General features: G+C 40.3%; 1 protein-coding gene across 2 annotated transcripts in view; it reads left to right on the forward strand.

The window, feature by feature from the left end:
- Positions 1-19,447, forward strand: part of PIK3C2G (phosphatidylinositol-4-phosphate 3-kinase catalytic subunit type 2 gamma) — a 383,327-nt gene that overhangs the window by 73,838 nt on the left and 290,042 nt on the right. Inside the window, exons 1-3 of one of the 2 annotated variants that reach the window (XM_075897746.1) lie at positions 2,529-2,742; positions 7,641-8,389; positions 12,088-12,170. In XM_075897746.1, the coding sequence (XP_075753861.1) occupies positions 7,682-8,389; positions 12,088-12,170 (791 nt within the window). In that variant the 5' untranslated portion in view covers positions 2,529-2,742; positions 7,641-7,681. Of the gene's footprint in view, positions 1-2,528; positions 2,743-7,640; positions 8,390-12,087; positions 12,171-19,447 lie in introns of those variants that run through there. The other variant, XM_075897745.1, reaches the window with a different exon arrangement.

A 19,447-nucleotide genomic window follows, 5' to 3' on the forward strand; every position in this document is an offset into this window, starting at 1 on the left:
ATTAATGCAGCAGACTTAATTTCTGCAGACATTGCTTTGAAATAAGATAACAGATTCCTAAATAGTTGGTGCACTGTGACCACTTGTTTTGACAATAATGAGACCTTGTTTTGCTGTTCCCTGTCATCCCCCACCTTGGCTGTTGTATGACCTTTTGTCTCTTATCACATACTTAGATTGTAAACCCTTTCTACCCGGGGCTGTCTTAGTGTGTGTAAACATGACTATTTTGAGCTCTTTTATATTTAAAAAAATGTCAGTCCACATTTACAAAAAAACACGCTCCACAGAAGTTCCTTTGTACAGGCCTGGAAAGAGTACAACATAGCCAGAGAGATCAAGGTAGCAACTAGCCACTTCTTGGTAATATAGCTGGGCATTCACCAGCAAAATATGTGCATGTCTGTGCAGGTTTGTGAATACCTACTGGTACTTAATATATATCTAAATGGCAATAAAACACCCATGTCTGGCCTATGTCAGTTGATATGGACTCCCAGGACGTGGGAGGCAGGTGGTTTATTGCAATGTAGACATACCCTTAAGGACATTTCTTCATTGAGTATGCATAACATGACTTAGCTAGCATGTTACTGATCCAAGAGAAGAGGTATTGCAGCACCCACAAAGCAGGTTCTTAGCTCCTCCATAAAGTCTGGCCTTAAGACAGGGGATATATCTGAGATGGACCATGGCAACTGTATCTGTGATGGTGTTTGGTTCATATTCCTTGCATCAGTGTTGTGAGCCAGTGACAGTAGGTGGCACTCAAGAACAGCAACTTGTATCGTCTGTTGCGAAATGGAGCAGATGTATGTTTGTCAGCGCTGAGTTTAATTACATTTCTGGCACTGCAAATTGTAGAAATACTCCACTGCACGCCCTCTGTGAACATCTTACATCTTTCCCCAGGTTTAATCTGTGCAGATGCCCCGCTTTCAGTGCGTGGGAGTTAGTTACAGGGGCCCCAGCTTTTTGGGAAGGATTACTAAACAGGGTAAGTGTGCAGAACATGCCTGTATTTCATTTTAGAGGACAAGCACAGCATTTATTAGCTCTTCTGGGGTTTTGTCACATTTAAATTTAACCCCAAATAGAAAAAAGCTAAATCAGAGGACAGAATCTATGTTTTTTTGACTTCTGCTTGACTTCCTGACATCCCAGCTTAGTTTGACTCCTGTTGTTTGACTTGGGATCCCAATCTCTGGATTGTCTCCTGCTTCTGACCTCATGGTAACCTGACCCAGCCAGATTTTTGTTACTGATTTGTAGTTCTTCTCTCCATTTTGCCTCCTGCTTCTGATCTCCAGGCAAAATGACCCGGTTTATTCTTGACGCTGTCCCATGACAATGGATCCCACCTCTGACCATGGCTCTGGCTGGCCTTGACACCATCCCATAACATCAAGTTCTGTAACAACTAAAGACTAAAATTTTCCCTTTGATAAATTCTTTCAATTCCCATTGATTTCAGTGACAGCCTCAAGCACAGAGCAAAGTTTTCCCCACATTGTTTATCAAGTTCTTATTCCATTCAGTTGCTTTCAGATATAGAGATATAATTCACTATTAACCTTGAACATTTTTTCCTACTGTGATCAAGGGCACTGCATAACTTTTTCTAATTGAAATACTGTTTAGTTTTTAACCAACACACTTGCCTTCTGTAAACATACTTTTGTGCATGTAAGAATCATGGAGTTTAGTAAGCTCTCTATTTTATGTGAATTCTGGCTATGAGCTTAAACTGAATAGTCTGTGCCTTCAATGTGCAGGCCTGTAACACAGGGAGTGTAAAGACATATGTAAAGACATATGGGAACCCCATGAGAGGAGTGGAGCCCAAACAGCCTGTGACACTCTTTCATGGAAAACAACATGGGCTCCCCTGCCAAGGGCCAAATATTCTGAATGGGGTGCAAGGCTGCATGGGTGGGTCATGACCTTACCTTGTACCCCTTTTAGGAAGCTAGCTCCATTGCCATCACTAGCTTTGAACTGTTCCTGTGCTTCTTGACTGCAAGTGACTATGTTAGCAATTAAGCCCCCCGCCTATTCTCACCTCCACTGCAATCCCTTTACACCAGCTCAGCAAATAAGGAGACTGCAAAGCTCTTCCTTAACCAGTTCTTGGGAAACACTCTAGCACAGGGGAGGTGTCCCAATTAGTCCTGACCCACCCTGCACCCTGGGCAGTAGGAAGCCGCCTTTAGAGATAGTCAGTTTGTTATCTAGCCATTGTTCATCTCCTGCTCTTGCCTCCCACAATTCTGACAGGCTTCTACTTGTGCCGAGCACATGCTCTTCCCTATGTAGTATTGCAGTGTGTGTAATAATAGGGATGTATATTACTCTAATAGTTGTGTGTGACTTTACTGAAGGTGGAGACTAGTGAAACTTCTGAATCTTATTTCAGTAAGTACTTCTAAGTTCTTTCAGTTAGGAAGGAATTTCCTTATGGTGTGTTAGAGTATATTTAATAGTGGAGGTTCATTCTCCAGTGCCTTTAGCATTGCCTGAGTAATGTGAAAGGCAGACAAAAGGGCAACCCATTTCTTCTTATTATCATTTGAAATTTCCCTGGAGGGAGAAATGGGAGAGTCATCAACAAACTAAACTTGTTAAACAGGAACGAAAGCTTCACGCCTCCTTCAGATTTCACCATGTAGTTCATCTGAGAATGTCCGTGAATTACTAAGAAATGAGATATCGTATGTGCTTCCAAACAACTATGCATTTCAGGTAAGGGGCTGTAAGAAATATTCATATAGGTTCACAAAATGCCTAATATTGCATCCCCATTTTCGAGCAAAACTGGAGAATTGGGCCCAAAATGCATGAGTTTCCAGTTTATTTAATGATTCTCCCAGCAGCTATTCAGAGTAGAGAAAGTATCTGAATATGTTTGGACAATAGCTAGCACACTGTGGGGATTAGTGTTGCCATTCCTGTGATTTTTTTTTCACCAGTTCCATGGTATTTGATGGAGGTGGAGGGAGCTACTAAAATTGTAGTTCCTAGAACCAGGCAATTATGTGAGGAGCTCCGCTTTCATCTTAAAAGGAAAAGGAAGTGTAGAGACCTCATGATCGCAAAGCATGACCTAAAAACATAACCCATGAAGCTCAAAATCCAGAAGGTGACTAAAATAACCCCAAACTTTTTAAACTTCTATTTTAAAAAGTTGTTGATGGGTGGAGGTGGAGGGGGGGAACTGGCTCACTCTTCTTGAACATTTGACGTTGTTAGTGCTATTATCATACTAGAAATTACAGCAGGACCAGATCTTGTTTATCAAGGGGGGAGGGATAGCTCAGTGGTTTGAGCATTGGCCTGCTGTGAACCCAGGGTTGTAAGTTCAATCCTTATGGAGGCCATTTAGGGATTTGGGGCAAAAATTCATCAGGGATGGTACTTGGTCCTGTTGTAAAGGCAGGGGACTGGACTTGATGACCTTTCAAGGTCCCTTCCAGTTCTAGGAGATAGGCAATCTCCAATAATTTAATGTAAGGGAACGTTGGACAAGGATTCGATCAAGAGTAGGTGAAGACCAAATGCTGTGCCTGATCCTATCAGAAACTGAGCACTTCTTGAAAGTACAGAGAGGACCTGAATAAAGATATGGCAAGTTGATATTGCAGTCAAAGTGGCTTGTTATAACTACTTGCTTAAATTTTCTACTCTATTGATGTGTACTATATATACAGCATGTATACAATAGTCAAGAACTTCTTGTTGCAACAGAGTAAAGGTTTGTCAGGTAGTTGATTGCTCATCTAACTTGGCAGCAATCCTACTTTTGCATTTCTCAGGCTCCATCATCCTCGGGTTGTCTCTAATGCAAATAAGACTGCAACAGTCCCCAAAGGACTGTCTGTCCAATGAGAATAACAGGAATGCAGAAGTACATTGGCTCTCCAACACAGATAGATAGTTCCAACACTAGAGAATTTATTAGCATTATTCCTCTGAGCAGCACAAAAAGTCTAAAATGAGCGAGATATTTAGATAGATGTTTTATCTATCAATGTTTCTGTGTGTGCATGCAAGGGAGAATACATGATGCAGTGGTACAGTTATGAAGCCTTTATTGCATGGGTTATGAGTTGCTACATTGCTCTTGAGACAAAAAGCTATGAAGGAATTATGCTGATCATTGCAAGGATATGCCTTTAAACATTTATGCCACAGTGCATCATCATTTATGTTGTTCATATTGCAGAAAAAATAATAGAAATGCTTGAAAGATTTAAAAAGTACTTGCAGTAGTTTTTGTTCTCTTGGTACAAACTTTAAGTATATTTTGGGAAAATGAGAAAAGGGAGAAATTTTAGTTATCAAAAATTTTTCATTACATTTTCTGATTGAAAATTTCCAGTTTTGGAGGATATTTATTTTGAGCTGAACATGTTTTCCCTCTTTTTCTTTCTCTTTCCCTCCCACTTCTCTCATTGGAAAAAACAGAGGGGAAGTTTGGAGAATGAAAAATAGGGAAAGGCTTATTTTTTCCATTTAAAAAAAAAAAGAATAATTTAAAAAAAATTGGCTTTTTCTACCCACGACTTCAAAGGGTTTTTTCATCAAAAAAGTCAACCAGCTCTGTCAGAGAGAGCACTTTTCTACAGTAACTGTCGTATAGCTTAGTAACACACCTGATAAAATTTGCATAGGTAATTCAACTGTCAAATCCTAATCAGGCTAAAAATTGAATTCTCATGGATCAGAAGTGAGATACATGTATTATTAAAGGATATTGTGTGAACCTTTATCTATTTGGTTTGGTTACTGTTTAATTACTAGCATGCTCCATAGGTGCAAAGAGGTAGCTCAGTCCTTTGTGTATGGTGCACATCTGAAGGAACCAAAAATCAATGGCTTTATACATTCCGAATCCCATCTTCTCAAGTGAAAGGATATCAAGGCCTTTTCTTGGTTTGTTTCTGTCCAGAAAGTGGGGAGGAGGTGTAGGGGGAGGGGGGCATAACCCAATTTAGGACTGAGCCAAGGCCCTTCAGGTGAGAAATCTTTATACAAATTCCTCAGAAACTGTGAAAATCCTCAACCTTGAGGCAGATGCAAGGTTTGCAGGGAATCAGGCTGTAATGTATTCCCCCAGAAGACAGGGGAGATAATACCAGGGATGAAACCGCCTACCTAAGTATAATGAGTAGTCCTGTGACACCTTTAGAGACTAACAAAAATATATCATATCATGAGCTTTCATGGGCAAAACCCTCTTCTTCAGATGATGAGCTGGAGCAGACATAACAGAAATCTGGTTTCTGTTATTTTTACTCCAGCTCATCATCTGAGGTAGTAGGTTTTTCCCAGGAAAACTCATGATACAATATACTTTTGTTAGTCACGCAGGTGCCACGGGACTAATAGTTGTTTTTAATATACACTGCTACCCCGCTGAGACTTTCCTACCTAAGCATGTGATCCCCATCCTGACATGGGGCATGTCTACAATCTTACATTGACCTACGTTAGGTCGATTTCCAGCCAGCACAGTACGTACTTAAATCAGTGAGTACGCTGTACCCCACTGACTGAGGGGCAGTGTGGGGGCACTGAGAGCCGGGGTCTCAGCTCTGCACAGCTCCGCACCAGGAGCCTAGCTGCTCCCTCGGACATCTCACCCCCAGTGCTGAAAACCACTCCCACAGTCCAGTCAGCTACCATGCTCCGAGCAGGAAGTGGGGATTCAGGGCTCTGGGGAGCAGCAGAGCTTCCAATGGGAAATAGGGAGCCCAGCCAACAGTGTCTCAGTATCTACACAGTCACAGTGTCACCCCAACTACACCGACAGAAGTCCTATGCTTCTCATGGAGGTAGAGTTATTATGCTGGTGTAAAGGAGTACTTTCATAGACAGAAGCAAGTCCATCCACAGTGACATAGTTGGGTCAAAATAAGCTGCTTATATGTCAACCTAACCCTGAAGTGTAGACCAAGCCTTTGGTAAGACGATATGCATTTAGTTCTCTTTGTTATGTTAATCACTTTCTTTTTGTTTGCTATAATCAGCTCAATGGAGAGAGAACACTTGTTTTTGTTTGGTAGTATTTACCTACTGGGCACAGCTCTTGAATAGACATCTGTAGCAGGGACCAATTCTAGTTGGACCTGCTGTGGAAACAAGGTTGGTAAATAAGAGCTGTAGCCGAAAGACCCTCTCTAAAAATGGGTGTGACTTGCAAGATTCCATTCTGAGAGAAGTCCATGTACTAGGCCTGTCCCCTAAAAGGGGTGTCCAAGAGTGAGGGTCAAAGGTAGAGCTAATCCTGAAGCTGTCGCAGCAGGTCTTGGAGATTTCCACATCAAACAATCCAATTTTCATCCTGTTCCTTCTGATTATGGTAAATAGTCTGAGTCAAGATAGTTTCATCAAAACAATAATAAAAAATTACCTGTACTGTAATATAGATTTTCCATGCATAGCATTATTATCTAAGGTAATGTATTATAAATTTTAGCAGCATATGGAGGGGGGGAAACTATTTGTGATTTTTCAGCCTCAGCAATTTACAAGAGATATTTCATTTTAATAGGGTATCTTTCATTTCAATAGAGATCTTTCATTTCATTTCATTTCTATTCTGAAAGAAAGGTAGGTGTGTGTGTGTGTGTGTGTGTGTGTGTGTGTGTGTGTGTGTGTGTGTGTGTATAGTCATTAAATTATTAAATCAAATGGGTTTTATTTCTGCTGTTTGAAAAAGTATGGAACACAATTGCATGTGCCTTGTGATGACTGCTGTTCCTTGCCATTTGCACTCTGAAGTTTTGAAGACATGCTGCTTTTTGCCAATGTGCCCCACTCCCACCTCTGTAACTCCAGGTCTCAAAATAGTCACATAGCCAATAGACCCATAAAACTTTTTATGAACACACATTCATATTGATAGGTACACATCCTCTTCTTCTCTCCCTCTCTTCCCCCCCATCTCAATTTTATGAACACACATTCATATTGATAGGTACACATCCTCTTCTTCTCTCCCTCTCTCCCCCCCCCCCATCTCAATTTTATGAACACACATTCATATTGATAGGTACACATCCTCTTCTTCTCTCCCTCTCCGCCCCGCCCCCCATCTCAATCTAATGCAATGTCATATTGGAAAAAAGGGTAAATGGGCTCACTGTTGTTTGCCTTGATTTAGATAAATTGTGTCTGGTATCCACAGAATAGCATAGTACTTAGTCCATTGACTTGTATGACCTTGACCAAGTCACTTATCCTCTTTGTGCCTCAAAATACACCCCTGTAAAATGGACATTAGAAGGAGAGACTTTCAAAGGCACAAAAGAGTTAAATAATTCATATTTTCCCCTATATTGATCAACTTCAGAGAGGTGTTGTGGACATTAAAGTAACTTATTTGGCAACCTCAGGGATAGGCATTTTTAGTTCTAATGACCAAAGATGATATTCAACAAACCAGAAACAAAAGCCCATTTCTACATCTGTTTCATATAGTAAGTTTCACCCCCAAATACCAGGTAAGAGACATGTAAGATCCTGTACAGTTTACAGTATGTTAAATTAATGTTAGTTAGTTTTATTTTGTTTTGTTATAGTGAATATAAAGCTCAAATTCTTCAGTGTTAACCATTGTCACTTTGAAACTGTGACAGATCTCTCTGGAGTATTAACAAGACTGATTTGATGAAGAAGCATGGCGTACTTTTGGAAAATGCCTTTGACAGAAGATGAATTATCTGAAGGAAAATCTGAGGACCAAGCATCTTACTCTGTGTGTCATTCTAGTCCTGAGAGCCAAGTCAGTCTAGGACTTGACCGAATAGTTGGTGAAGGCAGCAGTGAAATACCCTTCTATGTTCCAATACATTCACATGACCCTGAAGAAAATGAATTTTTCCCATCAGATGTATTTGACTTGGATGCAGCAGAACATTTATGTGGAGTAAATCCATCTCAAATTCTTCATGGGGACCTCTACACCTCTCACTGGCAGCAAGTCAGAGTGCCACCAACAATTGGCTTTAGACCTTCTTTGCTATCAGGATTTAACGACTCCACCATTGAGAATTGCTACCCTACATACCCCATCGAAACCCTTTATGACTATGGTCCATATGGAAGAAATAGCGTGAGTCCAACTACAGATGAATTTGGATCAGATGTTGAGAAAGAGAATAAAAATCTGAATTTCTATATAGGCTTTGAACATATAGACCATCAATCTCCCATTTTCACAGATGACAATGCATGTGGACAAGGAATTAAAGATAAAAGGAGAAATCCCAGTAAATCTTTCCTGGTGAGATCTGGGGAAACACACGTAACAAACCCTTCTAGAAAATTGACCACAGGACCTGTTTGGCCCAGCCTCTCTGTGAACAGCTCTGCAGATAGCACAGAGGTATGTGCCTAATTTGTATGGTTGAAAGATTTGGTTTTGACTGTTTGCCATGTAACAGTATAGTCGATTAATTGATACGCAAAAGCTTATAGGTTAATGCTATAGACTACATGCATTTCTTCTGCCCCTCTCCAGAAAATTTGTTAGCTGGCTGGCCAGCAGCCCGGCTCAGTCCTGGCTTGTATCAGGTCTGGGACCCACCCCCGCTGCAACTCTGAATTTAACATGTATTAGGAACCAGGCAAACAGGCAGCCTGGCTCAGTTCCAGCTTGCACCAGGTCGAGGAGCTCAGACCCACCCCAGACAGGGGGTGCTGCCACCCCAGGCTGCTGCCTCTGTATCAGGCAGTAGCACAGAGTGGCAGGGGGCTCCTCAGGAGTGGGGCCAGAGGGCAATTGCTGCTGACCCCATGCCTCGGGACTATAGAATAGTTGAGTAACTGATCAGAATTCATGAGGTTAAACTTCTATTCAATTAACCGATATTTAACGTCTCTAGTCCAAAATGCTGCAATGGTACATATTCTAATCTGTAGTGCACTTTGGGGGACTAATAACATTTGGCTCAATAGACTGTTTCTGCTGCAGGGCAAAACGTAGAGCAGAATACTGCAGAGTGGGCTCCCCCCCCCCCCCCAAGCCTTTTTACAGAGGTAACAAAACATCTATAATATCAGGACAGTACGTTGAATATGTTTTGCTGTGGAGCTAAATGTATTATCTTTGCCCCTGTTTAAACTACTTGTCCTAGTCCTGAGATTTGGCACAATGATCTATTTTGACCCTGTTCTACTTGCATTTATATACGTATATTTTTGAAATAAATCTTTTTACTGTAACAAGTTTTCAGAAGTCATATCCCTTGATGATACACTCTGGCTCTTGCTGTCTTTTTGAACCAAGTCTTTCTCTTTCTCCTGCCTTCCTTCAAGTGGTCAGTGCTCCAACTCACAATATTTAGGAGGTGGAGGTTAATTTCCTTAGTTTCCATTTTCCTCCTCACCCTTCTTTCTCCTTCCTCATTATGGTGCCTCCCCATTCACCTCTTGGTCAACACTCTGAAATATTGCAGGAATTCGGAAGTATTCAGAGATATGTGGGGAGAAGTAACTTCAAATCACTCTACAGTGATCGGATAACTAGGGCATGATGCTGCAAAGTACTGAGGGTCCTTTGACCTTACTCAAAGCAGAAGGTGCTGAACACCTTGCAGGATCAGACCGCTGGGAGTAAAATTGATTTTTATTATAAACCTCAGTCAAGATTCCAGTTCAGACCATTTTACCAAACTAAGAATCACACCAAGTTTGTGGTTCATGCCTGTTTGTGGTGGTTACAAGCTGGAAAAATATATTCCTCCTCAGATAGTAAAACTGTGGTGAGTATACAGGGATTTGATGATGGTTTTAAAAAGGGTGAGATAACAACAATTTCTAATTTATTTGGTACCTTTCATCTTGGAGGTCCATGAAGCACATGGAAAACTGTAGCTATGTCTGAGAGCAACGATTACTAGGAAAGTCTGTGTTTGCCCTTGGATTCTCAGAGTGGAACATGCTCATTCAATCTGTGAGAACGGTGCATATGCCTTCTGGTCACATGTAAGTAGCATAAGGAGATTGCGCATACTCATTGGGGATAGAGTCTTCAGAGATATTAGCTGTTGAACTCTACTCTCAGCATGTGCTTATAGAGATTTTTTTCAAAGGTTTATAGCTTGACCAAATCTGGGCAGATTTCCATGGGGAAATCCAAAGGCACATCCTTGGACAAAGACCACCTCACTGATACATTTCAAGTGCCTGACTGCAAGCATGCAGTCACAAAAGCTTGTCAAAGAAACAGTCTTCAGAGTGTTTTAACAATGACAAACTGTATTTTTCTCTAACTTATTCAGAGAAACAATTACACCACTGAAACTCTGAGGGGAAAACATCAGAATGAGATTTTTTTCAGCCTCAATTTTTGAAGTCTGGGAAAGTTCTAAGCAACTGAAAACAGGTTCTTGTAATACGAAGTGGTTAGCAAGGTGCTACAATCTGCATAATCTATAATATGAATCAATGTTTTATTATATTACAATATGCAAGTGCCTACCTAATATTATGCAAAAATATTGAGAGACCTTTATCTATAGCAGAGGTGGGCAATAAAAAAATGGCCACTGCTGCTATATTTCCCTGCGCCTTTGCAGGTATTGGGTGATCGCAGCTTTCATGGCCAATGGGGGCAGCGGGCAGCAGTGTGGACTGGACCATCACTTCACACCACTCCCACTGACTGTGGACTGTGATCTCAGGCCAACAAGATTGCCCAATACCTGTGGACATGCAGGTAAATACAGAGATGGGGGGCCCAGCAGAAACTAGCCTTATGGACTGGATCCAGCCTGCTGGTTGGAATTTGCCCATCCCTGCTCTACAGTGTGTAGTGTAGCTGTCAGACAACATGCACCAAACTACAGTAGAAAGCATTTTGGCCAAGAAAAATACTTCAAATACTATACTCTGGTATTTTGAAGATGTACCATGGGATCTTTAATGCTCACACAGAATAGATTGAATTTCTGTTATTGCCTGACTGGAAAGATGTGTGGGTTTTGGAGGAATATCAGGTTTCCATTATGGGTGGAAGTGTACTGGAGGAGGAGGAAGGATCAAGTTTACATAAGTGTGTTTGTCCTGTATCACTTCTTTAAACTTACTCATTTTGATATTGAAATTGGCTGGAGTCAGATCAGGGCTGCTCACATAGCTGCCATGACCCCTGTTCCAACAAAGCCTGCAGTAACTCATGGCTCAGGGATGCTTCAACAACTCAGCTATACTGTCTCATCCCTAAGCAGAGCCTGGGGGTGAGTCAGCATTCAGGTATGCTGCAGCGGCCAGGTCAGGACCTAGGTCACATGACCCTCCCCAAACTACTCCCCTGGACCCAGGTCACTAACCCTTCCAGAGGTTCTAGTTACTCTGCGCAACAGCAATATTCAGCCAGCCAGGAATCTTTATGCTTCTGAGCAGGATTAGACTTCCTAGATTCCTAGCCTTCCCTTGAGCCAGTTGCTGTTCCTGGCCTAGCCTTATCAGCCTTGTCCATGCCCTATTCCAGCCATACTGCTGATGTGCTCCAGCCCTGTACCTGCCTCCTAACCCCCCCAGATTCTGATTTCTACCTGGCTTCAGCCTTTGGCCTGATTTGGCTTGTCTGTTGAGTCTGATCTCAGTTCTATAGAGCCTGTCCCTAGCCCTTAGTTTCAACTCTGCCCTCAGCCTGATTTTGATTCTATAGCCAGCTTTGACCTTTGTTCCTATCCTGTTCTAAACCACAGTTCTGACCACCTTGAACCCAGGTGCTGACAGGCTCTAGTTCCAGATCTTGGGGAAACATTTAAAACATTGGTATTCCATGCTGACAATGAAAATTCATAATATTTTTACCAATAGGGAGATAAGGGGAGTTATGTGACATAGTGCATTGTTGAGTTACCAATAAATCTTTTGAGACTTCAGTGGAATCAAATGGGTCATTTATCCTTACTGGCATCCCATCTAAGTAAGTGAAATTGTGCTGAGGTGTGAGGATTTAGCCCTCCTCGAACCTACTGCAAGATCAGGTTGCTGAACTCCTTTGATGATTCTGCTTTCCTTATGTAAATACAGTGAGCTTTATTTCTTCTGGTTTACTCTTGGTATTTTTAGATTTCAGGTTGGCCTATCCAGTTGGCTGAAGCAGATCAAGGGAGTAATGAAAGTATTGCCTCCTTTTGCAATGGAGTGAAGAAGTAAGTAATGGGAAAAAAAACTTTATTCAATCAACTGTGATATTTATCTTGTTAATATTAATTGGATGATTATTTCTACATTTCTGTACAATACCATAATATTCATGCCTTTTAAATAAGGAAAAACTCTTAATTTCAGTTTAGAGATGAAGAAGAGCAATCGTGTAGTGGAAAAAATCATTTCTCTCCTTGTCACTCTCTTTGTTACTAACAAGTAAGCTGACCTCTTCAAAGTTGAAGTTTTTCAATGTATTGACCATTAAAGATGTTTCATGCCGCCACTTTGACAAGTTCTCATGCCTCTGAGCTTTAGAGCAGGAAAATAAAAGTTGGCTGGGATGTAGGCCAGATATTGGAGAAGTGTTTTTTGCTGACCTTAAGAAAACATTGATTTGGCCAAGTTATAAAGTTTTGGATAATTACCATCTGCACTTGTCCCTTAATTTTCTAAACAGTTCATCTGGACATACCACACTAATACCAACCCTGGTACCTTCCCTTGCAACAAACCCCGTTGCCAGCTTTGTCCACATATTCATTCTGCTGATACCATTATTGGACCTAACCAAGTGAGTTATAAGATCAAGAACACATATTCCTGAGCATCCAGAAATATAATCTATGCTATCATGTGCCGAAAGTGTCCGTCTGCTATGTACATTGGACAAACATCTCAGACACTTCGCCAAAGGATTAATGCCCACAAAACAGATATCAGACAAGAAGATCACAAAGAAAAAACAGTTTCTTGCCATTTTAACCAGAAAGGACACTCTCTCAATGACTTAACCACCTGCATTCTGCTACAAAGACCTTTTACATCTGCACTTGAAAGGGAATCCTCTGAACTGTCATTCATGTTAAAATTCGACACTCTCCAAAGAGGATTGAACAAACACTTGAACTATCTTACACATTATCAAGATAGCTTTCCCAATGATCACCTCTAATACCATTAACTCACAAACATCCCACTCTCCCCACCTCTAATATCGTCAATTCACAGACACCTTCCTTCCCTCCCCCCCCCCCCCCGCCTGTATCCCCCTCCTGTTCTGAAATGTGATTTGTCCTTTTCATATGTGTTCATTTTTTTTAACTGTATCCTTTGGTATATATGGTTGTGACTATTTTCTTCCACTATTTGATCTGAGGAAGTGGGTCTGGCCCACGAAAGCTCATCATCTAATAAACCATCTTGTTAGTCTTTAAAGTGCTACATTGTCCTGCATTTTGCTTCAGCTACCCCAGACTAACACGGCTACATTTCTATCACTGTACTGCATATGTTGTCATGCCTGCAGTGAGCTGCCTGCTTACTCACCCTCTTTTCTTCAGCAAAATACCCTCTGACCAAAGTGAAGGTGCACTGAGCTAGAAACATGAATGTCATGTGTTCAGATGTCGTCATTTCCATTGATTAGCCCTGATTATTGAGTGCAAGCCATTCATCAATTTAAGAACACTAATCTCTCAAAGATGGTGGTAGGTATCAGGATTCTCAAGTTTAACATTCTTCTTCTGTTTTGAAAACAATTGTGCAACCCACTGGCAAACTCTGTTAAGGTTCCACTCCATCGTACGTTCCACTTAGAGGATAATGGGCTAGTATTGATTCAGGTACTACCTTAGTGTTAGTGGTAGAGATCTCTAGATGCTAGGTTCCAACCCTGCTGAGCAATAGAAGTAGGATAATTAGGGCAGGCCTACACAGCAAGGCTTCAGTAGAATTAAGGTATGCAACTTCAGCTACATCAGTTGTGTAGCTGTAGTTGAAATAGCTTAATTTGGCTTTTGGTGCTGTCTACACAGCAGGAAGTTGAAGGAAGAACACTCTTCCTTCAGCTTCCCTTGTGAAATGACGGTTACAGGGGTTAAAGAAGTCCACCTGCTCTGTTATTTCGAAATAATGTCTTGCTGTGTAGATGCGCTCATTAGTTATTCTGAAATAACACTGCTGTGTAGACATAACCTTACAGTTTCATATGCTAAAATTTAGTTTCTTCTTTTTTTCAGTTGTCTTAAAAAAAAAACTAGAAATGTCATTTAAAAATCCCAAGAACATTAAGAAATACAAGATTGAAGGTTGCCTCTGCAACTTCAGTTGAGTCCTGGGATTTGTATTTATTATGATGAAGTCCTTAGTAATATAGTCCATACTGTTTTCCCCAAAGACCCATTTTAGGTATATAAAATATATAAAAATCTGTTTAAATTTAGATATTAATGAATCTGTTGTTTTCAAGGCCAGTCAAGACTATCTGCATAAATATAGCTCGCTAATTTGTGCTAATGGTTCTTTAATAGGCTAAATATATATTTTAGCTCCATGAAGTCCATCCCCGAGCCATGCTGCTTCAGTGATTTCTGTTTCCTTTTTTCCATCGTTCATCAGGCTGACTGCAAAAAATAGCAACAGATTCATGAAGGCCTATTCCACAAGACATACTTTCCTGTCAGATACTCAGATTGTTCTGTCCTAACATTGTACATTTAACTTTCCACTCCATTTACGGGAAAAGCCTCCTATTGATTTTCTGGTTTAATGAGTTTATTTACAGCGTTAGAAAGATTAATAGAAATCAATCTGTCTCTGTTTTGGCCCTAGCTTGTTTTGTGGGTGTCAACGATAAACCCATACTTTTTGTGTTATCAAAGGAGAGAGAATCCTCAGGAGATAACATCACACCAAGGAAAAGACCAAGAAAAACCTCAAATACATATTCACACAACTGACCCATTCAGTTGTACTGAGCTTCTTCCAAGTCTCCAAAGACTCTCAGTGCCTTCTAAATCAGAGGCAAGATATGTGATTCAGACTCTACATCATGCAAACTTACAGCTCTGTAAATCAAATAGAAACCATCATGTTTTTCTCTTAGTAATATTTGTAGAGGTGGCAACCCACAACTGAAACATTTCACGGTATGCATACCAACTTTAAAACACTTTCCACAATCCCTTTATGAGGTTTCCTTGTACAATTATGGGCAAATCTTTAGCAAATGTTCTTCTACTGAATTCTTTTTCAAACAAATTTGACTCTGAAAAGAGATGCTAAATTCACAATCTCAATGTTCAATGCTATAAGATGCTGAATCGACTCCTACTGACGTCGTCAAGAGCTGAGCATGCACTGTACCTCAAAGGAATGCTCAGCATCTTGCAGGATCAAGCCCCTGGAAATGGTGTTCCTTTGTTTATATACAGTACAGGCATCACATAGGCAGCAAGCAGTACAGATTTTCCCCATGCTACCAAGCTCCCCTACCTCAGCCCTGAATTGGGGGTGAGAGGATAATTACATCTCAAACATTTAACCCTTGTGCTCTATGTGGCAATAGCTTACAGCAACAAAGCTTGTGAGAGTGGAAACTGTGATGTCTACATTATCCACAAAAAAGTTAGGCAGGCAAGTACTTTCATATAGTCACCAAAAAGCCTTTATAATGACTTCTGTTTCTAGTATAAATCTAGGACATGTATGATAGGTAGTGTCCATAGTTTCTCTTTTTGTGATACCACTGAGCTACCATATCCACTGGTTTCCCATTAACTTATAAATATTTCTGAAAGTTTGTTTGTGTGTTTGTCCTGAAAGCTCTCTGAAATGGTAAGAGCTAGAATCACCAAATTTTACATGGATACTACTGATTTCCTAACTTAAATAACTGGATTGGTTATATCTTGAATTGGTTCCTCCAGAGCCCCAATTGGGCCACTAATAAGCTTTTAGTAGCGCCTGATCATAGGCATTTGCTGGACTCTTCTGTTAAGCATGTCACATACACTGCAACTATGAGATCCTTTCCCTATGACAACAGAAAAAGTACTAGCTATGTTAATTTCTTACAGTAATATATGAGAAAAAAGTATTTCCAAAAAAATATGCTATGTTAATGTCACTGATGTAGTTCATTCATCACACCTTTTACTATATTTTCCCCCGGTAACACCGGGTATTTCTGCTAGTAAGTAATATACTACTTCATTGGATAATTAGTTTTGGAAATCTAGATTTTTGCCTCCCACTCCCCAAGCAATAGGAAAGCGTGTGCAATAAAAGCAAAGATCATACTAGTGTTTAAATTAGTTAGAAACCAGCTTTGAGATGTAATATTAAAAATAACCTTATCATGAAGATATTTACACAGAGAACTATGCCACAAAATGTGCCATAATCAGATGCCATATATAATGCTGCCAAACTCAAGTTCCAGTATTTTGCTTGAACACAAAAAATGTGGAGTGCTTATTGTAGAATATTTGATATTAGCTACTGAAAATGCAGGCCAATTAGTGAAATATAAAATCTCAAGAGATAGGCTCTGTACTCTTGTCTGATGCAATCCAGTGTATATGCAGGTTCAGTCCTAGTTAAGAACCATGGTGTCTCTAGGTTTGTAGCTGTTGTTTATTACAAAAAGGCATGTCAAAGGGGACTTGAACTTGACCTCTGTTAATTAGAAGGAGAGGCAGTACACAATACACTGATGTTGTATCAGATTTCCCTTTAGTGGCTTGCCCGCTAACTAGAACAGTTGACCTATATGCATCTACAGGAGTTTCCTTACATTTAAATAAGAGAAGCCTATTATTTTGGGTGATGACATTTCCAGGTTTAATCCTAGAGCTGGCGGAAAACCAATACAATTCGTGTGTGTGTGTTGAGATTTTGCATAGAAAAGGTTCCCTGCTTGTTGAAAAATATTTAAATGTTCTGAGTAATTTTATTCAGTCCTTGTTGAGGCCTTACTGTGTGTAAGTTTCAGTGTCCAAAGCTTATTACCCTGTCGCCTTAGAAATCTGTCATTAAGAACATTGCTTTAATTAAACATCGGGAGAGTGACTATATAAGAGCAAAATATAGAGAACTTGCAAATGGTAAAGAGAATAACAACACAAAACTTGGTTATGGTTCTTACCAAAAGGTTTACTCAATGATCAAACCTAATAAAAGATCATGATGACATAGTCCTCACTAAGGGTGAAGATATTAAAAGCAGACAGAGATTATGGTGCCAATCTATATGCATCACCACAGCCACCTGTGTTATAGGACAACAGAAAGGAGAGAATGAGCCATGAATCCTGTCAAAGTAATAGTATGTGCTATTTCAAAAATGAAGACTGGGAAGCACCATAGGTAGATGATATGCAATCTGGGTGGTACAGATTACATATGGAAAACATACTCTGATATATGGATATCTACAGATTGGCCAGGAGACTGGACAAAGGGAATATCTATGTCCTTACCAAAGAAGGGGGGCATGATAGAATGTAGTAACCATTGTACATCTCCTTGATGTTGCATGCAGGCAAAATTCTGCCCTAAAGAATTCAGGATCATATGCAGCAAAGAACAGAAGCAGGAATATCACTACAAAAAGTTGGTTTCTGAAAGGGCCAAAGTTACACATGATCAAATAGTGAATATCCAGTCTCAATGAACCATTACATGCAGAGCATATAATCACCCATTGTTGATGTGTTTAATTGACTACTCTAAAGTATTTGATACTGTCCAATAGGACTGTATCTTTGGAGCATACTGGCAGACAAAGCATGTAATTGAACTTACTACATGTCTCTACAACCAACAGCAGCACACAGTGCAGCCAACAGTAGGCAACAGTGAGTGTCCTTTTTACTAGTCAAGGTGTGAGACAAGTGTGTATTCAACCTCCAAGCTTCTAACATATAGGGATATAAAATATATGAGATGAGCCATGGGAGGTTTTGACAAAGTGAAAGCAGCTAGAATTTCCATTGGTGGACATCTCTTAACCTAACCCCTAGTTTGTTGATGGTGTGCCACTTCTTGCTACAACCACCAGTGTAATGAATGTTGGAGTCTATGAAAATAGCTTATGTGGCATATGGACTATTCCTGTATGTGATGGAAAATAAAGCATTTGTACCATGACATCAACAAAAATGAGAGGCAAGCAGGCATTAGGGCTAACAGATACATTTTAGAGGCAATAGATGGATTTTATTTTCTGGGATCATTTCTCTCCAACCAAGGATGCTGTTCTAAGGAAATTGGTGGAAGACTTTGGTAGCTCACTCAGTTATGGTCTTCCTTGAGCATCTGGAAAAACCATGGCATCTCAGAATGTATGAAGGCGTGACTGGTGAAAAGTCTATTTTTCCCATGGGCAATTTATAGATATGAATCTTGAGAAGTTAATGCTGCTGACAAGAACAAAACGTTTGAAATGTGGAGCTGTTGAAGAATCTCTTGCACATCCGGCAGCTAGGCTTCCTTCCTCCCTCCCTCCCTCCCTCCCTCCCTCCCTCCCTCCCTTAAAAATATTGTTGAAGAGAAGCAGACCCTGGTGTCAGAAATCACAGTAGTAAATTTATGCACTTTGGTCATATTAGATACAGAGATGGAAGGAGAGAGATAATCATAGAAGAAGGTAACCACCTAAGAGAGGGATGGATATTGTCTGGCACATCGCTGGAAGGTTAGCTTGCTGAGTGCTGAACTTTAGCAATGGATTGCGAAGTCTTCCAAAAATCCTGCTATGATATCACCATTATTCAAACATGAATAAACTAAGTAAATCTGTTTAACAGAATACACTCATTGCACCATGATGAAATTATTTTGATCACAATATAGTGACATCTCTGGCTAAACTCCCTTTGACTTTAGTGGGATTAGGAACAGACCCATACAGTGATTCTGCTCATAGTATTTGTCATGGTTCCTTCCCCACTCTGGCACAATAAATGCAGAAGTGGGGACCAGCAAAAGTCCCCCAAAACCTTATCTACCAGGCTTTGATATAAAACTTCCCCCAAAATCTTAACCTAGATTTTGGGACTAAAACGCTGCTCCCACCACCCAAATACTAATAAAGCAACCAGGGAGAGACTACTTGGGAAATCTCACCCCTAACGTACAAATCAGGACACAAAAATTAACTAATACCAGGTTAATAAAAAGAAGAGAGAGAGAACTTTTATTATCATCACAATATTCCTGTTGCAAGCATAATGACTAGATGGAACAGTAACAAAATAATATACTCATGGAAGAGAAATTTACTATGGGCCAGGAACTTAGTTACAAAGGAGAGCAAAACTCATTTTTAAATGCACAGACCAGATCCCATTTCCCAAACCATAAAACAATAACATCTAAACTTTATCTAAACTTTATCCTACTTACAGTCTGTGAAGAGTATTTTCTTAGAGGGAGACATCCTGTCCCCTTCAATAGCTGGAGAGAAACTACCCAGGGACAAAGAAGGGAAAAACCC

Source organism: Pelodiscus sinensis, chromosome 1, assembly GCF_049634645.1.
Source record: "Pelodiscus sinensis isolate JC-2024 chromosome 1, ASM4963464v1, whole genome shotgun sequence".
In the NCBI taxonomy this organism is placed as follows: Eukaryota; Metazoa; Chordata; order Testudines; family Trionychidae; genus Pelodiscus; species Pelodiscus sinensis.